The 23629-nt window shown below is 47.1% G+C and overlaps 1 protein-coding gene across 1 annotated transcript in view; it reads right to left on the minus strand.

Annotated features, from left to right (window-relative positions):
* LOC143961938 (C-type lectin domain family 10 member A-like) overlaps positions 1–23629 on the minus strand; it is a 113689-nt gene that overhangs the window by 24008 nt on the left and 66052 nt on the right. The window contains exon 5 of the mRNA XM_077471271.1: positions 13400–13551. Within this exon, the coding sequence (XP_077327397.1) occupies positions 13400–13551 (152 nt within the window). The remainder of the gene's footprint in view (positions 1–13399; positions 13552–23629) is intronic.

Raw genomic sequence — 23629 nt, forward strand, 5'->3', positions numbered from 1 at the left:
AATCAAGGCATCACTTAAATAGGAGCTGCTTGACACAGTAAGGTCCACCAGAAGATCCTTAAAAGCTACACATCATGCCGAGACCCAAAGAAATTCAGGAACAATTGAGAAAGAAAGTAATTGAGATCTATCAGTCTGGAAAGGGTTATAAAGCCATTTCCAAAGCTTTGGGAATCCAGCGAACCACAGTGAGAGCCATTATCCACAAATGGCGAAGACATGGAACAGTGGTGAACCTTCCCAGGAGTGGCCGGCCGCCCAAAATTACCCCAAGAGCGCAGCGACGACTCATCCAAGAGGTCACAAAAGACCCCACAACAACGTCCAAGGAACTGCAGGCCTCACTTGCCTCAGTTAAGGTCAGCGTTCATGCCTCCACCATCAGGAAAAGACTGGGCAAAAATGGCCTGCATGGCAGAGTTCCAAGGAGAAAACCACTGCTGAGCAAAAAGAACATCAAAGCTCGTCTCAATTTCTCCACAACACATCTTGATGATCCCCAAGACTTTTGGGACAACATTCTGTGGACCGATGAGACAAAAGTGGAACTCTTTGGAAGGTGTGTGTCCAAGTATATCTGGCGTAGAAGGAACACTGCATTTCATAAAAAGAACATTATACCAACAGTAAAATATGGTGGTGCTAGTGTGATGGTCTGGGGCTGTTTTGCTGCTTCAGGACCTGGAAGACTTGCCGTGATAAAAGGAACTATGAATTCTGCTGTCTACCAAGAGATCCTGAAGGAGAATGTCCGACCATCTGTTTGTGTACTCAAGCTGAAACGAACTTGGGTTCTGCAGCAGGACAATGATCCTAAACACACCAGCAAGTCCACCACCGAATGGCTGAAGAAAAACAAAATGAAGACTTTGGAGTGGCCTAGCCAAAGTCCTGACCTGAATCCTATTGAGATGTTGTGGTATGACCTTAAAAAGGCCGTTCATGCTCGAAAACCCTCTAATGTAACTGAATTAGGACAATTCTGCAAAGATGAGTGGGCCAAAATTCCTCCAGGACGCTGTAAAAGCCTCATTGCACGTTATCGCAAACGCTTGGTTGCAGTTGTTGCTGCTAAGGGTGGCCCAACCAGTTATTAGGTTTAGGGGGCAATCACTTTTTCACACAGGGCCATGATGGTTTGGATTTTTTTCACCTTTAATAATAAACACCTTCATTTACAAATTGCATTTTGTGTTTACTTGTGTTGTCCTTGACTATTGTTTAAATTGGTTTGATGTTCCGAAACACTTAAGTGTGACAAACATGCAAAGGAACAGGAAATGAGGAAGGGGGCAAACACTTTTTCACACCACTGTAAATTAACCTAGTGATGAAGGGGGTAAAACCATCCAGAGATCAAGTGGTGAAACATTGTGGCTGAAGTTTCACTTTTTACTTCCTTTACCAGAACATTCATCTATCAGCAGGTGATCAAAGCCTTCAAGAATTATTTTCATACATCTTCTTAAGATCACTACTAGTCCATGTATTTAGTAATCGTTCCTCCTCATGCTTTGCTGCCTCTTTGGGAGAAGTCCTGTCTGCAGTAAATTTTGGCTTTGACCCAGTGGTGGAAGTCCTTGTACACACGGTCGGAGATTTCGACAACCAAATCCGTCGGATTTTGTCCGTCGGATCTTGTCCGAAACTGTTGCATACACACGCTCGGACTAAGTTGTCAAAAAATCTGATCTTTCAGAACGTGATTACGTAATTTCGTTACGACTGGACTACATTCAGGCTAGTAGCCAATAGCTTTGGTGTAGGAATTTGATCTGAGCATGCGTGGCACTTGGTCCGATCAAAATTCTCTACACATGATCGGAGTATGTCCGATCGAACCATTTGGTCGGGAAATATGGGTCCGACGGATATTCCAACGGAATCAGTCTGATGCAGACCACACACAGTCGGATTATCCGACAACACGGTCCAATAGGACACATTCCGACGGATTCTCCGACCGTGTTGACAAAGCTGAACTATCAAGGTCACACTTGTAAATGGGGCCCTGGTGTTCTGCTATCATGGGGGGGGGGGGGGGGGGCAGTGCTGCCAAAACAGGCACTTTTCACCTATGCATAGACAGGAGAAAAGGGCCCATAAAAGAAACCTCCTTGTTAGGTTTTGGCCGCCTGTGGTCCGCAAATCGTGAAGCGCTTTAGAAAGACAAAAAAAAATCAGTGTCTGTGACTTTGAACTGCACATGCGCAGTTCCGGAGCTAGCCGGCTATAGAACTTCCAGTCTGGGCCTTTAGATCAAGCAGAGGGGTGTTGCTTATATTCACCCACCACACTGCACAAGTGGAGGCCTAGCTCAGCAGGAGCAGGAGGACATAAGGGGGTGCTAACTTAAGGGGCACTCTGGAGGAGCAGAAGGACATAAGGGGGCACTAACTTAAGGGGCACTCTGGAGGAGCAGGAGGACATAAGGGGGCACTAACTTAAGGGGCACTCTGGAGGAGCAGGAGGACATAAGATGGCACTAACTTAAGGGGCACTGTGGAGGAGCAGGACATAAGAGGGCACTCTGGAGAAGCAGAACATAAGGGAGCACTAACTTAGGGATCAATCTGGAGGAACAGAACATAAGGGAGCACTCTTGCAGAATATGTAAGGGGGCACTCTAAAGGTACTAACTTAATAAATTCAGAGTGCCCCCTTAAAGCTACCAGAGTGCTTACATTCATCAGAGTGCCCCCTTAGTACAGAAATACTAAGGGGACACTCTGGAGGATGTAAGGAGGCCCTCTTGGATGAACTTATATCATCTATTTTACACACACACAGATTTCTTCATTTAGGAGTGGCAGGGATATGACGTAAGTAATGTCTATCTGCCCTCTTGCATTTCCAGGAGCCTGTGCTGGCATGTGCCAAAACTTGAAAGGGAGCAGCTGCACAGATGTAACACTAGGGAAGCCTGGCATTTGATTTGCCAGGCTTCTGTAAGGGACCTGCATCAGAGTGTGCAGTGTACCCTGAGGTGAGGTGAAATGGCACAGCCACACAGAGCCACACAGACCCAACACAACACTAAAGAAGCCCAGTGCCAGGCTTCTGTAAGGACTGCCCACCTGGCAGTGTCAGGACCAGGTCATACAGCGCCCAGGGCAAAGATGTTGAATTGACATTCTCCTTATATTTTCAAAATTTAGGATCTTGCCCTAAATGGGTGTTTTTGCAATAGCAGAATACACTCATAGTATGTAAACGGTGTATCTCTGAGCTACAGAAATGCCGAAAATGGTATTCAAAAAAAAATTCTTTTTTTTTTTTGAATAGCACAATAGAAGAAAAATATATAAATTGTGTAACTCAAACCTCCACATATGCAGAAAACACTGCAAAAGATATTTCTTTGCCCTAAATGGGTGTTTTTGGAAGAGCAGAATAGAGATGGACGAACTTCCGACGGGATGTTTCGTGAACCACGAATGCGGCCGAAAGTTTGCGAACCGCAAAGTTCGCGGCGGGCCCCATTGACTTCAATGGCAGGCGAACTTTAAAAACTTACAGATCATATTTCCAGCCACAAAATAATTACTAGCTGTGCACACATAGTCCCACTACATGGCCGCTGACATAACACATGTATGAAGTGAATCTGGGATCGACAACTACAAGCACTCTTTTTTTATATGTGACATTTTGACAATTCAGGACTCAGGAGCGCATGAAGGCAATGGAGGAGAGGAAAGGTCAGGGTAGGCTATAAAGAGGGTGCAGGAGATGATCACCAGCACCGTGATATAGAGCACTGACACCAGCACCGTGATATAGAGCACTGACACCAGCACCGTGATATAGAGCACTGACACCAGCACCGTGATATAGAGCACTGACACCAGCACCGTGATAAAGTGCACTGACACCAGCACGGTGATATAGAGCACTGACACCAGCACCGTGATATAGAGCACTGACACCAGCACGGTGATATAGAGCACTGACACCAGCCCCGTGATATAGAGCACTGACACCAGCCCCGTGATAGAGTGCACTGACACCATCACTGTCACGTACCTTAAGGCAGAGCCCGGAGTGCAGGGAGTGGCTTCTTGTAGACCTCTGACTCGAGAGACCCTGGTAGTGATGACAGGGGCTCGGGAGCACAGAGGGGCACAAGTGCCTGACTGGATGGTAGATGTAAGAAGCAGCAGACCGTTGATGGAGAAGGTGTATTGTAGTCCAGTAGCGGAATGCAGGCAAAGGTAAGGTTCAGTAGACAGCAGAGGGATTCCTGTAGTCCGGCAACGGGATGCAAGTGATCGCAGGGTACAGCGAACAACGGGAGGGGTTCTGTAGTCCGACAGCGGATGCAGGTGCAAACGGGATACTACGGGAAGTGAGAAGAGTCCAGTAGTCTGCAGCAAGAGGTAGAAGGCAACAAGCGCAGAGGGAGTAACAGCCGGGTATGGTGGAAGACTGGGAGGTGTCCTGTAGTACAGCAGCGGTGAACAGGCAACTTACAGATGATGGATGGTGTAACAGTCCAGGTCAGGCACAGGCGAGCAGATCAGGTACAGAAACGGAATCCAGAAGAGTAGTCGGGTACAAAGCCAAAGTCGGGGGGCAGGCAGCAAACAGCAGAGTCGGGAACAGGCCGGGTTCAATACGGATCAGGATACGGATACAGGTTCAGGTTCAGATACAGGTTACCAGGAAACACGGGAACGCTGTTGATCAGGCAGCAAGGCAGTGAAGCAAGGATCCAGTTTAAATAGCGCTATTGGCGCCAATTGAGTCAAACGGCTGCGCGCTCCCGCACGCACGTGCACGCCGCTGATCGTGGTAACGCTCTTGAAACTGCACAGAAGATCTCTTTCGACTTACGCTGCTCGGACGCCTGTGAGAAGGATGACAATCACCGTGATAGAGTGCACTGACACCAGCACCGTGATAGAGTGCACTGACACCAGCACCGTGATAGAGTGCACTGACACCAGCACCGTGAGAGTGCACTGACACCAGCACCGTGAGAGTGCACTGACACCAGCACCGTCATATAGAGCTCTGACACCAGCACCGTGATAGAGAGCACTCACACCACACCAGCACCGAGATAGAGAGCACTGAAACCACACCAGCACCGTGATAGAGAGCACTGAAACCAGCACCGTGATAGAGAGCACTGACACCAGCACCGTGATATAGAGCACTGACACCAGCACCGAGATAGAGAGCACTGACACCAGCACCGAGATAGAGAGCACTGACAGCAGCACTGATACCAGCAACTCGCTGCTGGGCCCCAAAAATATGACACCGCTCAACCTCTTCAAACAGGAGGGTACGGGCATGTAGTACGGTGTGCCTTTTTTGTACAAGGATGTGAGCCAAATGTAGAAAAAAGGTCTGTGTGCTCGATTAAATAAATAGTTTCTAGAGATATACATGGTCTACTGGTCACATGTGTTGAATTCCTCCGAGATCCATGTCTCATTAATTTTTAGAAATGTGAGGTAGTCAACACTGTCGTGAGCTAGGCGAGTGCGCTTATTGGTCACGATCCCCCCTGCTGCGCTGAACGTCCTTTCAGACAGGACACTGGACGAGGGGCGAGCCAACAATTGCATTGCAAATTGGGCAAGCTCTGGCCAGAGGTCAAGCCTGCCCACCCAGTAGTCCAGGGGTTCATTCTCAGAGCATCCACATCGGCCGTTAACCCAATGTAGTCGGACACCTGTCGGTCTAGGCGTTCCCTGATGCTGGATCCGGATGACACCTGTAGATGGGTCGGCTGAAAGAATAACCTCATATTAGAAGTCACCAACACATCTTAAAACCGCCCTCTTCTTGCAGGCGCTGTTGGATTGGTACCCGCAACTCTTTCTCTAGGAGTGGGAATTGCTCCTCTGCCAGCGCATGCAGAAGCAGAATGCAGCATTTCTCAAAGCAAGGCCTGGAAGTGCTCCATTCTGACAGCCCTCTGTGACGGTGGTAACATTTCCGCCATTTTGTGTTTGTACCGGGGGTCTAAGTACGTTGCCACCCAGTACTGGTCCTTGACCCTTATGCTTTTTATACGAGGGTCCCTGCTAAGACACTGGAGCATGAAGGCCCCCATTTGCACTAAACTGGAAGCGGTGTGATGGCCAGGCTCCTGATCATCATCCAGGATAATGTCGTCCTCTTCAGTCTCCTCTCCCCATCCACGCACAACAGGGATCCCAGAAAGGTTTAAAGCATGCTCTTCTTGCTCCTCCTCATCCGCCCTGGCACCATCCTCCTCTGACTCCTCTTCAGACTCCTGTTGTTGACTTGTCTCAGATAGAGTAGCCCCCCTGGGAATTCATCCAGCATTGCGACTTCCTCATCTTCCTGCTCATGCTCCTCCATGGCTTGATCAATGACACGACGCAATGCACGCTCCATAAAGAAGGCAAAAGGTACCATGTCACTGATGGCGCCATGGCTGCGACTGACCAGTTTGGTGATCTCCTCAAATGGGCGCAGAAGTCTGCATGCGTCACGCATGAGCAGCCACTGGTGCAGTGAAAAAAAACCCAGCTCCCCAGAACCTGTTCTGCCGCAGAGTTCATACAGGTAGACGTTAACTGCTCGTTTCTGCTGGAGCAGCCTATCAAGCATATAGAAGGTTGAGTTCCATCACGTCGGGCAATCGCAAATAAGACGTCTGACCGGCAGATTGTGTCGCCGCTGAATGTCAGCAAGGCGAGCCATGGCCGTGTAAGATCTTCTGAAATGGGCCGAGATTTTCCTTGCCTGCCGCAAGATGTCCTGGACCCAAGGGTATTTGACAACGAATCGCTGCACGACCAAGTTTAAGATGTGTGCCATGCATGGCACGTGCGTAATTTTGCCCTGTTTCAATGCGCTAAGCAGATTGGCACCGTTGTCACACACCCCTTTACCAACTGTCAAATTGAGAGGTGTTAGCCACTGATCTGCCTGTGAACGCAAAGCTGAAAGGAGTGCAGGGCCAGTGTGGCTCTTGGCTTCCAGGCACAAAAAACGCAGCACGGCATGGCAACGTCTCACCTGGCATGTCGAATAGGTTCTGGGGAGCTTGGGCGGCACAGCGGAAAAGACGCTAGCAGCGGAAAAGGAGGAGTCAGCCGAGGATTAGAGGGAGGAGGATGGAGGAGGAGGGGAAGAAGAGCCAGGCCTGCATGCAATCCGTGGCGGTAAAACCAAATCTACATGGATGCCACCGGTTACATGCTTGACGGCCGTCAGAAGGTTCACTCAGTAGGCAGTAAAAGTGATATACGTTCCCTGCCCGTGTTTGCTAGACCACGTGTCTGTGGCCAGATGCATCTTGGCGCCAGAGATACATTCACTTGCCACTGAACATGGCCATATAGCTCTGGGATGCCCTTCTGTGAGAAATACTTCCTTCTTGGGACCTTCCATTGTGGTGTTCCAATGGCCACAAATTTTCGAAAGGCCTCCGAGTCCACCAGTTTATATGGCAGTAGTTGGCGGGCTATCAGTTCTGACAAGCCAGCCGTCAACCGTTGGGCAAGAGGGTTATCCGGCGTCATCATTTTTTTACGCTCGAACATTTGGCTTTTTGCAGAAAAACGTGAGCTTGGCGTGATGGAAGGTGGAGTGGAGGACAATTGTGAGGAGAGAGGACAAGGAGAAGTAGAAGACGAGGCTGGACGGTGAGAGCCTGGAGTGTGGCTTTGTGTGTTCCGTTGCTCCCACTGGGCTCGGTGATGGCAGCTCATGTGCCTTCTTAAGGCGGTCGTCCCTAGGTGAGTGTTGGGCTTACCGCGACTTATGCGTTGACAAAGATTACAGATGGCAACGCTATTGTTATTAATGGGCACGTTAAAAAAAAGCCCACACTGCGGAGCCATGTTCCGGCGTCCTGGGAGCGTGGAATGTGACCATACATGGTTGATGCCTCGCTCCTGATACATTCACATTCTGCTTTGTCCCCCCTGTGCAATCTAAGTTCTTCCTGCTTCTCCTCCCTATCTGCTGGTCCATATCTCCCTCTGAACTCCCCTCCTCTTCCTCTCTTCTGGGCACCCACGTGGCATCACTAGACACGTCATCAACATCGTCACCTTCCCCACAGCTATAATTAGAGATCTCGGAGTAGGCAGCAACACCGGGGACCAACCTCCTCCTTGGCCTGATCAGGGTACGGTCATCAGACTGCCGAGCGGCGGTTGTTGCTACCTACTCTTCCTGATCCAATGCCAAGAGTGGCTGCGTGTCGGAAATGTCTTGATATGGATCAGAAAATAATTCCTGTGACTCAAGCGGAAGGTATATGGTGGTGGTGGTAGTGTCTTTGGGGGTGCACATAGCAGAGTGAAGAAGAGGGTGCAGATTGAGAGGATGAGGAGGGTGCAGAAGAGTAAGACTGAGTGAGCCACTCAACCAAGTCTGGTGCGTCCTTTGACGTAATCGCACACACCTTCTGCAATTTGCCACTTTGGCTCAAGTCTGTTGCTCCTGCCCTACCCCTACCACCCCTGCGGAAGGGCCTGCCTCTTCCTCTGCCTGTCATTTTTTAAATGACCCTGTGATAAAAGTCTCTAGAGAAGTACAGTATGTATGTGGAAGAAGGTATGTAACACCCCGCTTCAATCTGTTGTTTTTGGGGGCCACTGGTCTATCACACCAGTTATAATACTTTTTTTTATTGCGTTTGTCACTCTTTGTAGTATCGCTGCAGAACCGCTCAGCAGTCACAATGCTGCACAGTGGAAATGCACTATACTATGCTTTCTATATGTGCAAGTATTTTATACGTGTATTACACACCTATATACTGCACACCAAATAGTACACCTATACCAGTCCTTACAAGGACCTTTGTGGACCTAGTAGCTAGTAATTTGCAGACTGTACCTCAGTCCCTACACTGATAAAGGACTGCTGCAGAATAGGGCAGTAATCAGCAGCAGTGTACCAGCACCCTATATATTTTACACCTATACCAGTCCTTACAAGGACCTTTGTGGACCTAGTAGCTAGTAATTTGCAGACTGTACCTCAGTCCCTACACTGATAAAGGACTGCTGCAGAATAGGGCAGCAGTCAAGTATAATATTCTTTCTATATTTGGAAGAAAGTATATTATACATGTACAACCCTATATACTGTACACCTATACCAGTCCTTAAAAGGACCTTTGTAGGACCTAATAGTAATAGCTAGCGATTAAACTGACTGTCACTGCTGCACACAGCGTCCTGTCTCTCCCTGCACTGACAAAAGACAGGCTGCTACAATCACCAGCACAGCAGTGCACTGAACCCTATAAACTGTACTACACCTATACCATACGAGTCCTTAAAAGGACTTTTATGGACCTAATAGCTAGCGATTTGTGTCACTACAGTCTCTCCCTGCTCCACACAGCAACCTCTCCCTATAATGACATTGGCTGTCCTGTACCCCATGATGGATGTGTCATCATGGGTCAAAGTTCTTACACACTGTAAACACATATGTCCGCTAGGCGAACAGCGGCAATAGTCTGCCGATCGGGCGAATCGCGAACACGCAAAATTCGCCGCAAAACGACCGCCGGGCGAACAGTTTGGCCATCCCTAGAGCAGAATACACCCACAGTGTGTAAAGGGTATATCTCACAGTAACTTATGCAGTGCTGGTGCACTAAGCTTGCATATAAAAGTTAGATTTTCTCTGGCACTGGGCTCATGGCAGTGTAAAAAGACTGCACTGCAACCCAACCAGGTAAATCTATGTAGATCGCTGAGTTATTAGAATAGATTTCTGAATCTGGACTTCTAGATAATTCTCTCTCCCTCAACAGGAACCTTGCCCTACACTGTCTTTCTTTTATCTCAGTGCAGTGTGCAAAGCTTGTGCACTGCACCCACACAACTAAATCAATGTAGATCGCTGACTAATTAGAATAGATTTCAGAATCAGAACTCCTATCATGTAATTCTTTCCCTCGCAGTAGCAGCAGCCAGGAACCTTTCCCTACACTGTCTAAAGCAGAGTGACGTGCTGTGCTGTGTGCCTCTAGCTTAAATAGAGGCTGAGTCACATGCTGCACTGGCCAATCACAGCCATGCCATTAGTAGGCATGGCTGTGATGGCTTCTAAGGGCACACCAGTTAAACAAATATCGATTAGCTGCTGCAGGGCTTTTTAAAATGCGCCATTACGTTGCAGAACACCGGACCCGAACCCGAACATACAGTCAATTGTTCGGGTTCAGGACCCAAAAATCCAAAAGTCCGGTACGAACCCGAACTTTACAGTTCGGGTTCGCTCAACCCTACTCAACACACAGCCCTTGATGTCTAAACCCCTGGCAACAAAAGTGAGTACACCCCTAAGTGAAAATGTCTAATTTGGGCCCAAAGTGTCAATATTTTGCGTGGCCACCATTATTTTCCAGCACTGCCTTAACTCTCTTGGGCATTGAGTTCACCGGGGTTTCACAGTTTACCACTGGAGTCCTCTTCCACTCCTCCATGACAACATCACGGAGCTGGTGGATATTAGAGACCTTCCACTCCTCCACCTTCTGTTTAAGGATGCCCCACAGATGCTCAATAGAGTTTAGGTCTGGAGACATGCTTGGCCAGTCCATCACCTTTAACCTCAGCTTCTTTAGCAAGGCAGTGGTTGTCTTGGAGGTGTGTTTGGGGTCGTTATGTTGGAATACTGCCCTACGGCCCAGTCTCCAAAGGCAGGGGATCATTCTCTGCTTCAGTATGTTACATTACATGTTGGCATTCATGGTTCCCTCAATGAATTGTAGCTCCCAGTGCCGGCAGCACTCATGCAGCCCCGCAGTGGTGTCTCCAGCTTTCATATTTAGGGGGGGGGACAAAGACAAAAGTGGGGGGACAACTATAAAATACAATTTTATATATATATATATATATATATATATATATATATCTCCTGGGGCCCTTCACTACGAGCCCTTTCACATGTTCTGCAGAGAGCTCCCTTCCTACTGTATTGGGGCCCCCCAGGGTGGCAGAAAACAAGAGATATATGTCACCAGCATACCAAGAAAACATAGGGGTCCAAAGCAGTGGGAGAACTATCAGGATTGCAAAGGTTGTCTTGCCACCAGGCCCTGGTGTTCTGCCACTGTGGGGTTCCACAGCCTCCTCTTGCTGTCCTGCCCCTGCTATTGACAGCACTGGTCTGGCATCTGTCTCCAAGGCAGCGGCGGCAGTCTATTAGGACCTACTGCTGGTGACATTATGGGTATATGCAGGGGAAAGCTGTCACTATTGGTTGTAGAGAGCTGAGCCCCCAGCTGGCCACCTAGCAGCAGTAATACTGTATAACCTTCTCTGTTGACATGCTGATCGGGATGTGATCCAGGTGATGCTCCCAGTCAGATCTAATAAATACAGTATTTATTAGCATCAAGAGTACAACCACATCAACCGTATGCTCAGCAGCCATGTGGTTCTATGCCTGTAAGGTGTGGGCTTTGATCAATAAAATCACTATGGTATTTTACACTAGGATTTGACTAGGAGCATCGCCTGGATTGCATCACGTTCAGCATGTCAGAGAAGGCTGCACTGCTGCTAAGCAACCTGCAGGGAGGTCAACTGTCTACTACTACAACCATTAGAGATGGGCTTGGGTGTGTTTGAAATCCCACATGCCCAATCCCGCCAGGAAGCCGACACTGCACACGGCTAATCGCAGGCAGTGAGACATTCCTGATCTGTGCAGCTGCGGACCAGGAAATGTCTCACTGCCTGTGATTAGCCGTGTGTAGTGTCGGCTTCCTGGCGAGCTCGGGCATGTGGGATTTTGAACATGACCAGTGTAGCCTAAAGGTCCCACTCACTCACCCTGTTATGCATTCTACTCAAACCCCCCTTACCACTTACCCTTGAAAGATGAGACCACACCTTACTTTTGGAGTAAAATGGCCATAACAGCCTTTATTAACATAACTCAAACACTCCAATCAAATATATATAGATATATATATATATATATATATATATATATATATATATATATATATATATATATATATATATATATATATATATAAATAACCATAAATATAACCATATACAACCATCAGGTATAAATAGCATATAAACAACATGCCCGGTCTGGTGATCTCTGACGGTGACCCATAACTTTACCAAACAACCAACTCACTGTGGTACCCATTTAAAAACTTAACCAGGCCTCCAGCTGTGACCATTCGGAGACAACTTCCGGCAGTGATAACCATACCAGTATTCCATCCAACGTTCTGGAATACACCTGAGGGACCCATACTAGCAATGGGCCCCCCACCCCTTTCAGATGACCTCTGATTTACCGCCAACTGTCAAAGACCACCAGATAAACAACGCCGCAGCCCAAAAGGTTGACTTCCCTCAACCTTTAGGGCAACCCCACACCCGCAAGGCCTTCTGAATGCCATCCTGCAACCCCAAGGACCATAGATCAATGCCTACGTCTGAGAGGTGCACCCAGTCCTTCCTAAGATACAGCCACACATTACATTCGAGCTCCCAATGCCGAATGACGATCCCGCCATTCTAAACCCCAAACCTCCCACCACTTTGTTGACCCTGATAAGGGTCTTGTTGATACTGGCAATGGACCTAGCCCACCTTCATACCGTCCTGGCTACAATGTCCGACCAGACCAATATAGTACCCGGGAAAAGGAACCGCAGTCTCGTGAAATCGGACTTAATGTCCGCGATCAGGTCCCTGACCTTCCGGACTGCAAGAACGTTCCCACCCGCATGCACCACTAGAACATCCGGGGGCCTGTCTCTACCCGCACATCTTTCAACCAGTCTTTGGTAAAAAAAATTGGTTAAGTGTATAATAATTGGTTTGTGTGATCACAGACATATGTGTACAGATAATCATTGGGACATGTGATTTTAGTGGGACATATGTGGGGGTTATGTTTTTATTATTAGGGACATGTGTTTTTATTATTTGGGGACATGTATGTTTTGGGGACATGTGTGGGGACATTGTGTTTATACTGTGTGGTGTGTTGTGTGTTTTACACTAGACTGGTGATCAGTGAGTAAAAAGCTGTAAAAACAGCTCATACTCACTGATCATCAGCCGGCTGCAGCGATCTGCTCTCCTCTCCTCAGCGATGACTTCCGTGTGAGGAGAGGAGGAGCCGATTGCCTAGCAACCTGCTGTTTGTTTACATCACATGATTGCCGTGATTGGACACGGCCGTCGTGTGATCAGGAGGGCCAATCACAGAGCCCTCCTGCTTATCCGAGGGCTCTGTTATACAAGCTGTACATTCACTACTACTACATTGTAGACAAGTGTCATTTCTTCACATGAAAAGATAGAAGAAAGATAATATTTTAAAAAAATGTGAGAGGTGTACTCATTTTTGTGAGAGGGGTAGATATGGAAATTGACCAGGATCAATTCATTATGCTCACCATCTCCTCCTCACTATTAATGACCATCAGGTCAGCCATATTGTTCTGGCATTCTTTCCTAGAGACGTTCCATGATTGTCTGTTTGAGGACATGTAGTAACAGCTGAGTTCATAGTGTATCCATTCCTCACTGCATGTTCGATCAGTAGAGCCTGAGGGAACAGGAAAAGAGGATTATGAGGGCCATGCCGCATTGTATTAATTAAAGTAGCTCAGATGGACAAAGATAGTAAAAAAAAGTGAAAAACAATCATTAATAAAATGCATTATATGTCCAATCATCAACCCCTGGCTTCTTTTATGTGTTGGATATTCTAACAGAGATCTTCTTGCCATAATTTCCCAGCTTTATTCCTGACTCCCTGGGAACTTTGAGTGTCGCCAGGATGGTGGGAAGCCATCATAATGGGCAAAGCAGATGGACAGACTTAGGAACTCAGTGCAAGGATGCTGTGAGCATCTCATACTGGGCACAACAGGTGTACAGACCTGGTAACTCAGCACAGGGATTGCAGAAGTCCCTCATAATGGGCACAGCAGGTGTACAGACCTCGGACCTCAACACAGGGATGGCAGGAGCCCATCACAATGGACACATCAGGTGTACAGACCTCGAACCTCAACACAGGGATGGCAGGAGCCATGCACCATGAATCTGCAATAATACCTTCATGCCCTGTCTGTCTGCTTACCTCTGGTCTGTGTATTAGCCTTAGGTCCTGCACTCTCACACCTGCATGGTTAAGTAATCTTCCCTCAGCGTGGCTCCACCCTAGCCTCTACAGGATACACTATTTAACACCATACTGTTCAAGCCTGCCTTGCCCAAGCAATATTGTGTGTTTGACTTTCTGTGTGCTTCTTGCTGCATGCTCTGCGTCTGTTTCTGTTTACCGATCTTGGCTTGTTCTGGGACTATCCCTGCCTGCTTGTTACCCCAACCTTTGGTGTGTTTATATATCAAATACATTGCCACTAACTGAATAACCTGCCTGCCTAATCTAAATCACACTATCTCCCTGTCTACACCATAACACTACACAGGGCCGCCGTGCATGCAGCCTTATATAGTGTGGAGCATGGACTTAGTCCCCCTGAGCCATGATTGGCCAAAGGCACCCTGCCTTTGGCCAATTATGGCTCTCTCAGCAGAGTGCACTGTGATTGGCCAAAGCATGTAGGTCAGGTGCATGCTTTGGCCAATTATCATACAGCAATGCACTCCGATCTCGCAGTGCATTATGAAGCGTTTTGTGGTGCTCAAATTTTCCACGAACGCCCCATATGTTCGGTTAGTTTTATAAAAAATGAAAACCCAATGTTTGAGTCAAATTTAAGGTTCATGCCTACTCACGGGGCTTTTGACTGTGTCATTGACCTTGTTCCTCTCACAACCCTGCCCAGGGGCCAGACTTATCCCTTGCCCATTCCAGGGACCCAGGCCATGTATGAGTATGTTGCGGAGAATCTAGGGGTCAAGTCCTGGGGAAAAAAGTGTGGGAACTCCCACCCAAGATCCACTCGCCCACCAAAAAAATAATAAAATGATACCCTCATATGCACAAACGCTTCAAAAGTGGTATTTTTCATCCAATTTTCGTATTGTGTGTATGAAGCTTAACTGTTCAAAACAAATCAATCCTCAATAAACATAAATACGGTAATTCTCTGAATAATCAGCATTCATTCAATTGGGCTTCCATGCAAATGTGAACATCGTGTTCTGATCTTTAATGGGGAATGTTATTTTGTATATAGAGTGTTTATGTGGTGAATTTACACTTTTCATTGAACAGAGTTTGGATAACACCAGGTTAATTAACTGCACATTATCTGGACAGAATGCTTGGGGAGATAGTGATGTGTTCCTGCTTAGGAGATGTATGTTAGCTTGGGGGGCTGCAAACTCTGCAGGGCTCCAACACACACTCGCTGCTATTCCAACCCTTCACATATTTCCACATAAACTTCCCTCCTGGCATTAAACTTTGCCAGGTATTGTGCTCAGCTTACCACTCCAAACTGATGTTCCTCCCTCAGCTCACCTCTCTCCCTGCATGTCCTGTGAGCAGAATAGCTGTGCTCCTCCTCTGGGTTCTCTCATCATATGGCACTGAAGATAGAGGAGGGGGGGATTCAGCGGGACACACAGGGCAAGTATGCAGGAGACTGGGGGGGGGGGGAGATGAGGAGACATATAATCAGGAGGGGCTGGCGGGGAGAAGCGCATCACGAGAGGTCTGACAATCTCTTAGCAGCAGGGACCTGATCTACCCGTCAGCTAGCTGTGATTGACAGGTAGATCGAAGCGGAAGCTGTCGTGGGGCCCCCTACTGGCCATGCCTGAATGGTCAGTGCACCCCTGGTGTGAGGCGCTTACTATTGGGAGCTGTGTCGGCGGCTGCTGGTGTATCACCTGCCACACAGCTCATATACTTCAAAGTCTTGCAGGACTATTGGGAATGCTAATGGGAACTGAGTCCTGCTGTGGAAAAAGTACAGGAACTCCGTTCCCATGTGTTCCCGCAGGACTTGAGCCCTGCTGGTGCCCCTCAACCTGTCTGGTTGAGAATTCTGGGTCACATCCTCCTTCTAGACCCTGGCAGGGCAACACTCTGCCCTAATATATTTATATATATATATATATATATATATATATATATATATATATATATATATATATATATATATATATATATATATTATAATGTAGCACCTTGCTCCTAATGAGCAGACACTATTATTTTTGTAAAAAAATAAGTTTGTCTGAAGCTGCAGTTGGGCTCAGACTAATTATGTCAAAGTTCTGGTTTCTGTACCAGTTTAGGTGGGTTGTGCTAGTTTCCACTTGGCCGTGGGTGTTGCCGTCACCACAGGTAAGTGTTGGAAATGCAACAGGCTAAATGCATTGGGTACCCCTTTTACTTAGAAACAGCCCGGTGGGAGTGGTCTACCCGCTGTGCATTCTGGGTAAGGGTATTTAAGGTACAGGCAGGCCGGCCCAAGGCTTCGCAACTGAATTATATATATATATATATATATATATATATATATATATATATATATATATATATATATATACACACATACACACACACACACACACACACACACATACCACATACACATACATACATAGTCTTGTGTGTGTTTGTATGTGTATGTATATGAGTACACCCTCTCACATTTTTGTAAATATTTTATTATATCTTTACATTGTCTTCAGTGTTGTCACATGTAAAGTAGTGAGTGTACAGCTTGTATAACAGTGTAAATTTGCTGTCCTTTCAAAATAACTCAACACACAGCCATTAATGTCTAAACCGCTGGCAACAAAAGTGACCACACCCCTAAGTGAAAATGTCCAAATTGGGCCCAATTAGCCATTTTTCCTCCCAGTGTCATGTGACTATTTAGTGTCACAAGGTCTCGGGTGTGAATGGGGAGCAGGCGTGTTAAATGTGGCGTTATTGCTATCACTCTCTCATACTGGTCACTGGAAGTTCAACATGGCACCTCATGGCAAAGAACCCTCGGAGGATCTGAAAAAAAGAATTGTTGATCTACATAAAGATGGCCTAGGCTATAAGAAGGTTGCCAAGACCCTGAAACTGAGCTGCAGCACAGTGGCCAAGACTATACAGCGGTTAAACAGGAAAGGTTCCACTCAGAACAGGCCTCACCATGGTCGACCAAAGGAGTGCACATGCTCAGCATCATATCCAGAGGTTGTCTTTGGGATATAGGCATATGAGTGCTGCCAGCATTGCTTCAGAGGTTAAAATAGTGGGGATTCAGCCTGTCAGTGCTCAGACTGTATGCCGCACACTGCATAAAATTGGTCTACATAGCTATCATGCCAGAAAGAAGCCTCTTCTAAAGATGATGCATAAGAAAACCTGCTAACAGTTTGCTGAAGACAAGCAGACTAAGGACATGGATTACTTGAACCATATCCTGTGGTCTGATGAGACCAAGATACATTTATTTGGTTCAGATGGTGTCAAGCGTGTGTTGCGGCAACCAGGTGAGGAGTACAAAGGCCAGTGTTGCCTACAGTCAGGCATGGTGGTGGGAATGTCATGGTTTGGGGCTGCTGGAGTGCTGCCGGCACTGGGGAGCTACAGTTTATTGAGGGAACCATGAATGCCAACATGTACTGTGACATACTGAAGCAGAGCCTGATCCCCTCCCTTCAGAGACTGGGCTGCAGGGCAGTATTCCAACGTAACGACCCCAAACACCTCCAAGACGACCACTGACTTGCTAAAGAAGCTGAGGGTAAAGGTGATGGACTGGCCAAACATATCTCCAGACCTAAACTCTATCGAGCATCTGTGGGGCATCCTCAAATGGAAGGTGGAGGAGCGCAAGGTCTCTAACATCCACCAGCTCCGTGATGTCATCATGGAGGAGGGGAAGAGGACTCCAAAGGCAGCCTGTAAAGCTCTGGTGACCTCCATGCCCAAGAGGGTTAAGACAGTGCTGGAAAACAATGGTGGTCACACAAAATATTGACACTTTGGGCCCAATTTGGACATTTTCACTTAAGGGTGTACTCACTTTTGTTGCCAGTGGTTTAGACATTAATGGCTGTGTGTTGCATTATTTTAAGGGGACTGAAAATTTACACTGTTATACAAGCTGTACACTCACTACTTTACATTGTAGACAAGTGTCATTTCTTCAGTGTTGTCACATGAAAAGTTATAATAAAATATTTACAAAAATATGATGGGTGTACTAATTTTTATGAGATACTGTGTATATGTGTATATCTCACAAAAGTGAGTACATCCCACACATTTTTGTAATGTGTATTTTATTCTATCTTTTTATGTGACAATACTGAAGAAATGACACTTTGCTACAATGTAAAGTAGTGAGTGTACAGCTTGTATAGTGTAAATACATACAGTATATGTGTATGTCTTGTGTGTGTATACACAGGCGGTCCCCTAGTACAAACATCCAACTTACAAATGACTCCTACTTACAAACGGAAGGAGATAACAGGAATGAGAGGAAATCTACTCCTAGGAAGGGAAATTCACTCCTGTAAGAGTTATTATGGCAAAAATGTACCCCCACTGATGATTTATTACCAAGGCTTGTTTCCACAACAACCCAACATTTTTAAAATCCTATTGTCATTGGGACAGAAAGTGAGGTGAAATCATTTGAGGGGGCATAAAGAGCAAAACAAACATTATAAGGGTGTTAACCCTTCCCTATGCTATCCAAAAAGCTTAAAAATAGTTTTTTTGGTTGGAGCTACACTTAATTTTTTTTACCTGTTCCGACTTACAAACAGATTCAACTTAAGAACACACCTACAGTCCCTATCTTGTTTGTAACCCAGGGACTAATATATATATATATATATATATATATATATATATATATATTCTGCATCCAGTGTAGCCTATATCTACAGTGCATTCAGTGGTGTACTGTTTCTAATACACTTCAGGCGGTGTACACAGTATCTAATATAGTGTAGTGCGGTGTTGCAAAACAAAATAAGCATCAAGTTCGGAAGGCCACCGAGAGGCAGACACTCACAGGCCACTAAAAGGGGGCAAGCAGCCTCTGTGTCTACAGTGCTGGTCGTGAACATGGTGCATCCTCTGCAGGTGGCCGTGGGAGCACAAACATGCAGAAGAGTTGGAGGAGTGGATAACAAAGCCGTCCTCATCCTCTGTCACCCAGTCTCAGAGTAGTTTGCCTTCCAAACTGCCAAAGCGGCCTATTTCACCGGCTCCTTGTCCACAGTCACTCCTTCCATAGCCCCTCAATCAAGCACGGATTTCCTAGAATTATTTGACCATAGGGTCAGGTACATGCTGCTGGAGGATGCGCAGTGATTTGAAGGCTCCAATGTTGGTTCCCAGGTTGAGGAAGGGAGTAACGTGAGCCTAGATAGAGGAGGTGCCCAAGAAGGACAAGAAACTGGCAGTAATGTTCCCCCTGCTGCAGCATACTGCCAAGTTTGCTCCAGTGACCAGGAGGAAGGGAATGATGAAGTCACTGACTGTACTTGGGTGCCTGAGAGAAGAGATGAGGAGGCAGCACAACTCCAATGAGGCAGAATGTCCTCTAGGGGGCAGCTTAATGGCAACCACACTATTGAATCGCACCGCAGAGCTCCGCAAGCTAAGGGTGCTGCTGGCTCCCTGCAGACTTTTAAAAGTTCCTTGGTGTGGGCCTTTTTCGACACGCGTGCAGCAGATCGCACCATTGCTGTTTGCAACCTATGTCTGAAGAGGATCAAGCATGGCCAGTACAGCAGCAACTGGGGCACAACATGCTTGACCAGACATACGATGGTCTGCCATGCAGTCCGTTGGCAACAGCACTTGAAAGACCCACATCAAAGAAAATGGTGGACTTCTCCTTGGTCCTCATCTGGGATCTCCAACCCTACTATATAGGGATGAGCCGAACACCCCCCGGTTCGGTTCGCACCAGAACTTTCGAACGGACCGAAAATTTGTACGAACTTTAGAACCCCATTGAAGTCTATGGGACTCGAACGTTCGAAATTAAAAGTGCTCATTTTAATGGCTAATATGCAAGATACTGTCCTAAAAAGGGTTTGGGGACCTGGCTCCTGCCCCAGGGGACTTGGGTCAATGCCTAAAATGTTTTTAAAAATGTCTGTTTTGGCGGGAACACTGATTTTAATGACGATTAAAGTGAAAAAAAAGTGAAATATTCCTTTAAATATTGTGCCTGGGGGGTGTCTATAGTATGCCTGTGAAGTGACACGTGTTTCCCGTGTTTAGAACAGTCCCTGCACTAAATGACATTTAACGGAAATAACATCATTTAAAACTGCTTGCGGTTTTAATGTTATATCTGGTTCCTGCAATATGGAAAATCATTGAGAAAAATGGCATGGGTAGCCCTCCCTGCCAGCCATTACCAGTCCCTTTGGGTCTTGTACGGATATTAAGAGGAACCCCGTACCCATATTAAAAAAGGAAATACGTGTGGCCCCCAGGCCCTATATACTCAGAACAGCAGTATACAAGCGGTGCAAACAAGACAGGGACTGTGTAGGTTTGTTGTGTTAAGTAGAATCTGTTTGTAATTTTGAACTGGTACATTTTTAAAGTGTAGCTCCAGTCAAAAAATCTATTTTTAAGCTTTTTGGAAAACATAGGGAAGGGTTATCACCCCTGTATAATTTGTTTTGCCATCCGTCTTTTTTCATCTCACTTGCTGTTGTCTCCTTCCATTTGCAAGTAGGAGATGTTTGTTAGTTGGATGTTTGAAAGTAGGGGCCTGCCCTATATGCTCTGCAGAAATGGCGAAACAAGGTGCTGGTGTTGCCACAACATTGTAAGCTCTCAAAGTGACTCTTGGTGGGCGCTGTAACGCCCTGCTGTGAACAATTATATCAAGAATTGTAATTACATGCCATTGTTGAACAGTGGTAGAAAAATTGGGCCTTTGGTGGTTGTGGTGCTGGTGCCACAACACTATAAGTCCTCACAGTTACTCTCGGTGGGCACAGGAACGGGCCCTGCTGTGAAATATTATATCAAGAATTGTAGATGCATGCCCCTGTTAAACAGGGGCTGAAAAATTGGGCCTTAGGCACTGGTGCTGGTGCCACGACACTGCAACCTCTCCCATATACTCTAGTTGTGGTGCAGTAATGAGCCCTGCTACAAAGCATTGCATCAAAAATTGTAATTAAATGCCCCTGTTAAACAGGGGCTGAAAAATTGGGCCTTAGGCACTGGTGCTGGTGCCACGACACTACAAGCTCTCCCATATACTCTAGTTGTGGTGCAGGAATGAGCCCTGCTACAAAGCATTGCATCACAAAGTTTAATTACATGCCCCTGTTAAACAGGGGCTGAAAAATTGGGCCTTAGGCACTGGTGCTGGTGCCACGACACTGCAACCTCTCCCATATACTCTAGTTGTAGTGCAGGAATGAGCCCGGCTGCAAAGCATTGCATCAAAAATTGTAATTAAACGCCCCTGTTAAACAGGGGCTGAAAAATTGGGTCTTAGGCACTGGTGCCACGACACTACAACCTCTCCCATATACTCTAGTTGTGGTGCAGGAATGAGCCCTGCTACAAAGCATTGCATCAAAAATTGTAATTAAACGCCCCTGTTAAACAGGGGCTGAAAAATTGGGCCTTAGGCACTGGTGCTAGTGCCCCGACACTACAACCTCTCCCATATACTCTAGTTGTGGTGCAGGAATGAGTCCTGCTACAAAGCATTGCATCAAAAATTGTAATTAAATGCCCCTGTTAAACAGGGGCTGAAAAATTGGGCTGGTGGCATCACCCAGAACCAAAAATGTTCTTCCAACATATCAGCGGAGGAGGAAGAGGATAGACAATCAACATAACAGGACAGTCACTCAGCATCAGCATAGGCAGTCTTGAAGGGATGTGATATTTCAAAAAAAATTATTTGGTTACATCAGCTTCAGGTGCTTGGTAGCTGTGGGTGATCCAAGACGTATTCATCTTGATGAAGGTCAGTCGATCAACTGAGTCGGTGGACAGGCGCACCCTGTGATCGATAAAGCCACCAGCAACACTGAAGGTGCGTTCCGAAAAAAACGCTGGATGCAGGACAGGCCAGTAGCTCAATTGCATACTGTGCAAGCTCTGGCCAGTGATCCATCCTCAAGACCCAGTAAGCCAGAGGATTTTCGGTGGGGAAGGTGTCCAAGTCTGACCTTGCCCCTAGGTATTCCTGCACCATGTAAATCAGACGCTGGCGATGGTTGCTGGAACCGATCATACCTTGGGGCTGCGGACTAAAAAATTGTCTGAAAGCATCGGTCAGACGGCCACCTTCTCCACCGCTCCTTCTGACCGATGCCTCAGCAACACGTTGTCCAGGACCAGGAGTTTGTAACCTCCCAGTCTCTGGGAACGCGTTGCATAGACCTTTCTGCAAGGCCTCCCGGAGATGTCTCATCCTCTGCTCCCTCTGCGAGGGCAAGATAAGGTCGGCAACCTTACCCTTGTACTGTGGATCAAGGAGAGTGGCCAGCCAGTAATGGTCCCTCTCCTTGATCTGAAGAATACGAGGATCCTTCCGCAGGCTTTGCAGGATCAGGGAGGCCATGCAGCGTAGGTTAGCTGAGGCATTCGGTCCGGAGTCCTCTGGGTCACTAAGGACAACATGATCCGCAGCTACCTCCTCCCAGCCACGTACAAGTCCACGTGTTTCTTGGGACTGTAAATCATCCCTACAAGACTGCTGCTGCTGCTGATGCTGAGTGCCAGCATCCACCTCCATGCTGACACAATCATCCTCCTCCTCCTCCTCATCCTCTTTCTGTGTGATGGGTGGCACAGCAGAAACACTGTCTGGATAAAGGGGGCCTTGAGAGGCAAGGAAGTCCTCCTCTTCCTGCCTCTGTTCTGCCTCAAGTGCCCTGCCCATTATTCCACGCAGCTTATGCTCCAAGAGGTAGACAAGAGGTACAGTGTCACTGATGCATGCACTGTCACTGCTCACCCTCCTTGTGGCCTCCTCAAATGGGGACAGGACAGTGCATGCATCCCTGATCATGCCCCACTGGCGTGGTGAGAAAAAACCAAGCTCCCCTGACCCTGTCCTGGTGCCGTAGTCGCACAGGTACTCATTGATGGCCCTCTGCTGTGTGTGCAGCCACTGCAGCATGGCCAACGTTGAGTTCCACCTGGTGGGCATGTCACATATAAGGCGGTTCTTGGGCAGGCTCAACTCCTTTTGGAGCTCAGCCAGCCGAACACAGGCATTAAATGATCGGCGGAAATGCACACAGACTTTCCTGGCCTGCTTCAGGACATCCTGTAAGCCCGGGTACCCGCCCAAGAACTGCTGCACCACCAGGTTAAGGACGTGAGCCACACAGGGCACATGGGTCAGTTGTCCCTGTCGGAGGGCGGAGAGATATGAGAGAGATATGGTATACTTTTTCCCCTGCTGTAGCAAATTGGATCATACTTTGCTGGGGTGTCTTTTATTCAACCTATGTAAACCCCTAGCTTTTAGGTACATTTAGACACATTGACATTCGTTTACACACGTTTAGGCGAGTCAAGCATATTTTCCCCAAAAACTCTGCTGCTCCTGGACGCACTGGCAGTGTTTTTTTGTTTTCTGCCACTAAAGCCCCGGCCTTCAAACTGCCCTAAACGCCTAGATGTTAACATATTGTAGGGTAGCATGCAGGGACATTTAGAGGTAGGAAAAGAA

The sequence above is a fragment of the Lithobates pipiens genome, unplaced genomic scaffold (assembly GCF_037356315.1).
Source record: "Lithobates pipiens isolate NorthernLeopardFrog02 unplaced genomic scaffold, aLitPip1_a1.2 Scaffold_8, whole genome shotgun sequence".
Lineage (NCBI taxonomy): Eukaryota > Metazoa > Chordata > Amphibia > Anura > Ranidae > Lithobates > Lithobates pipiens.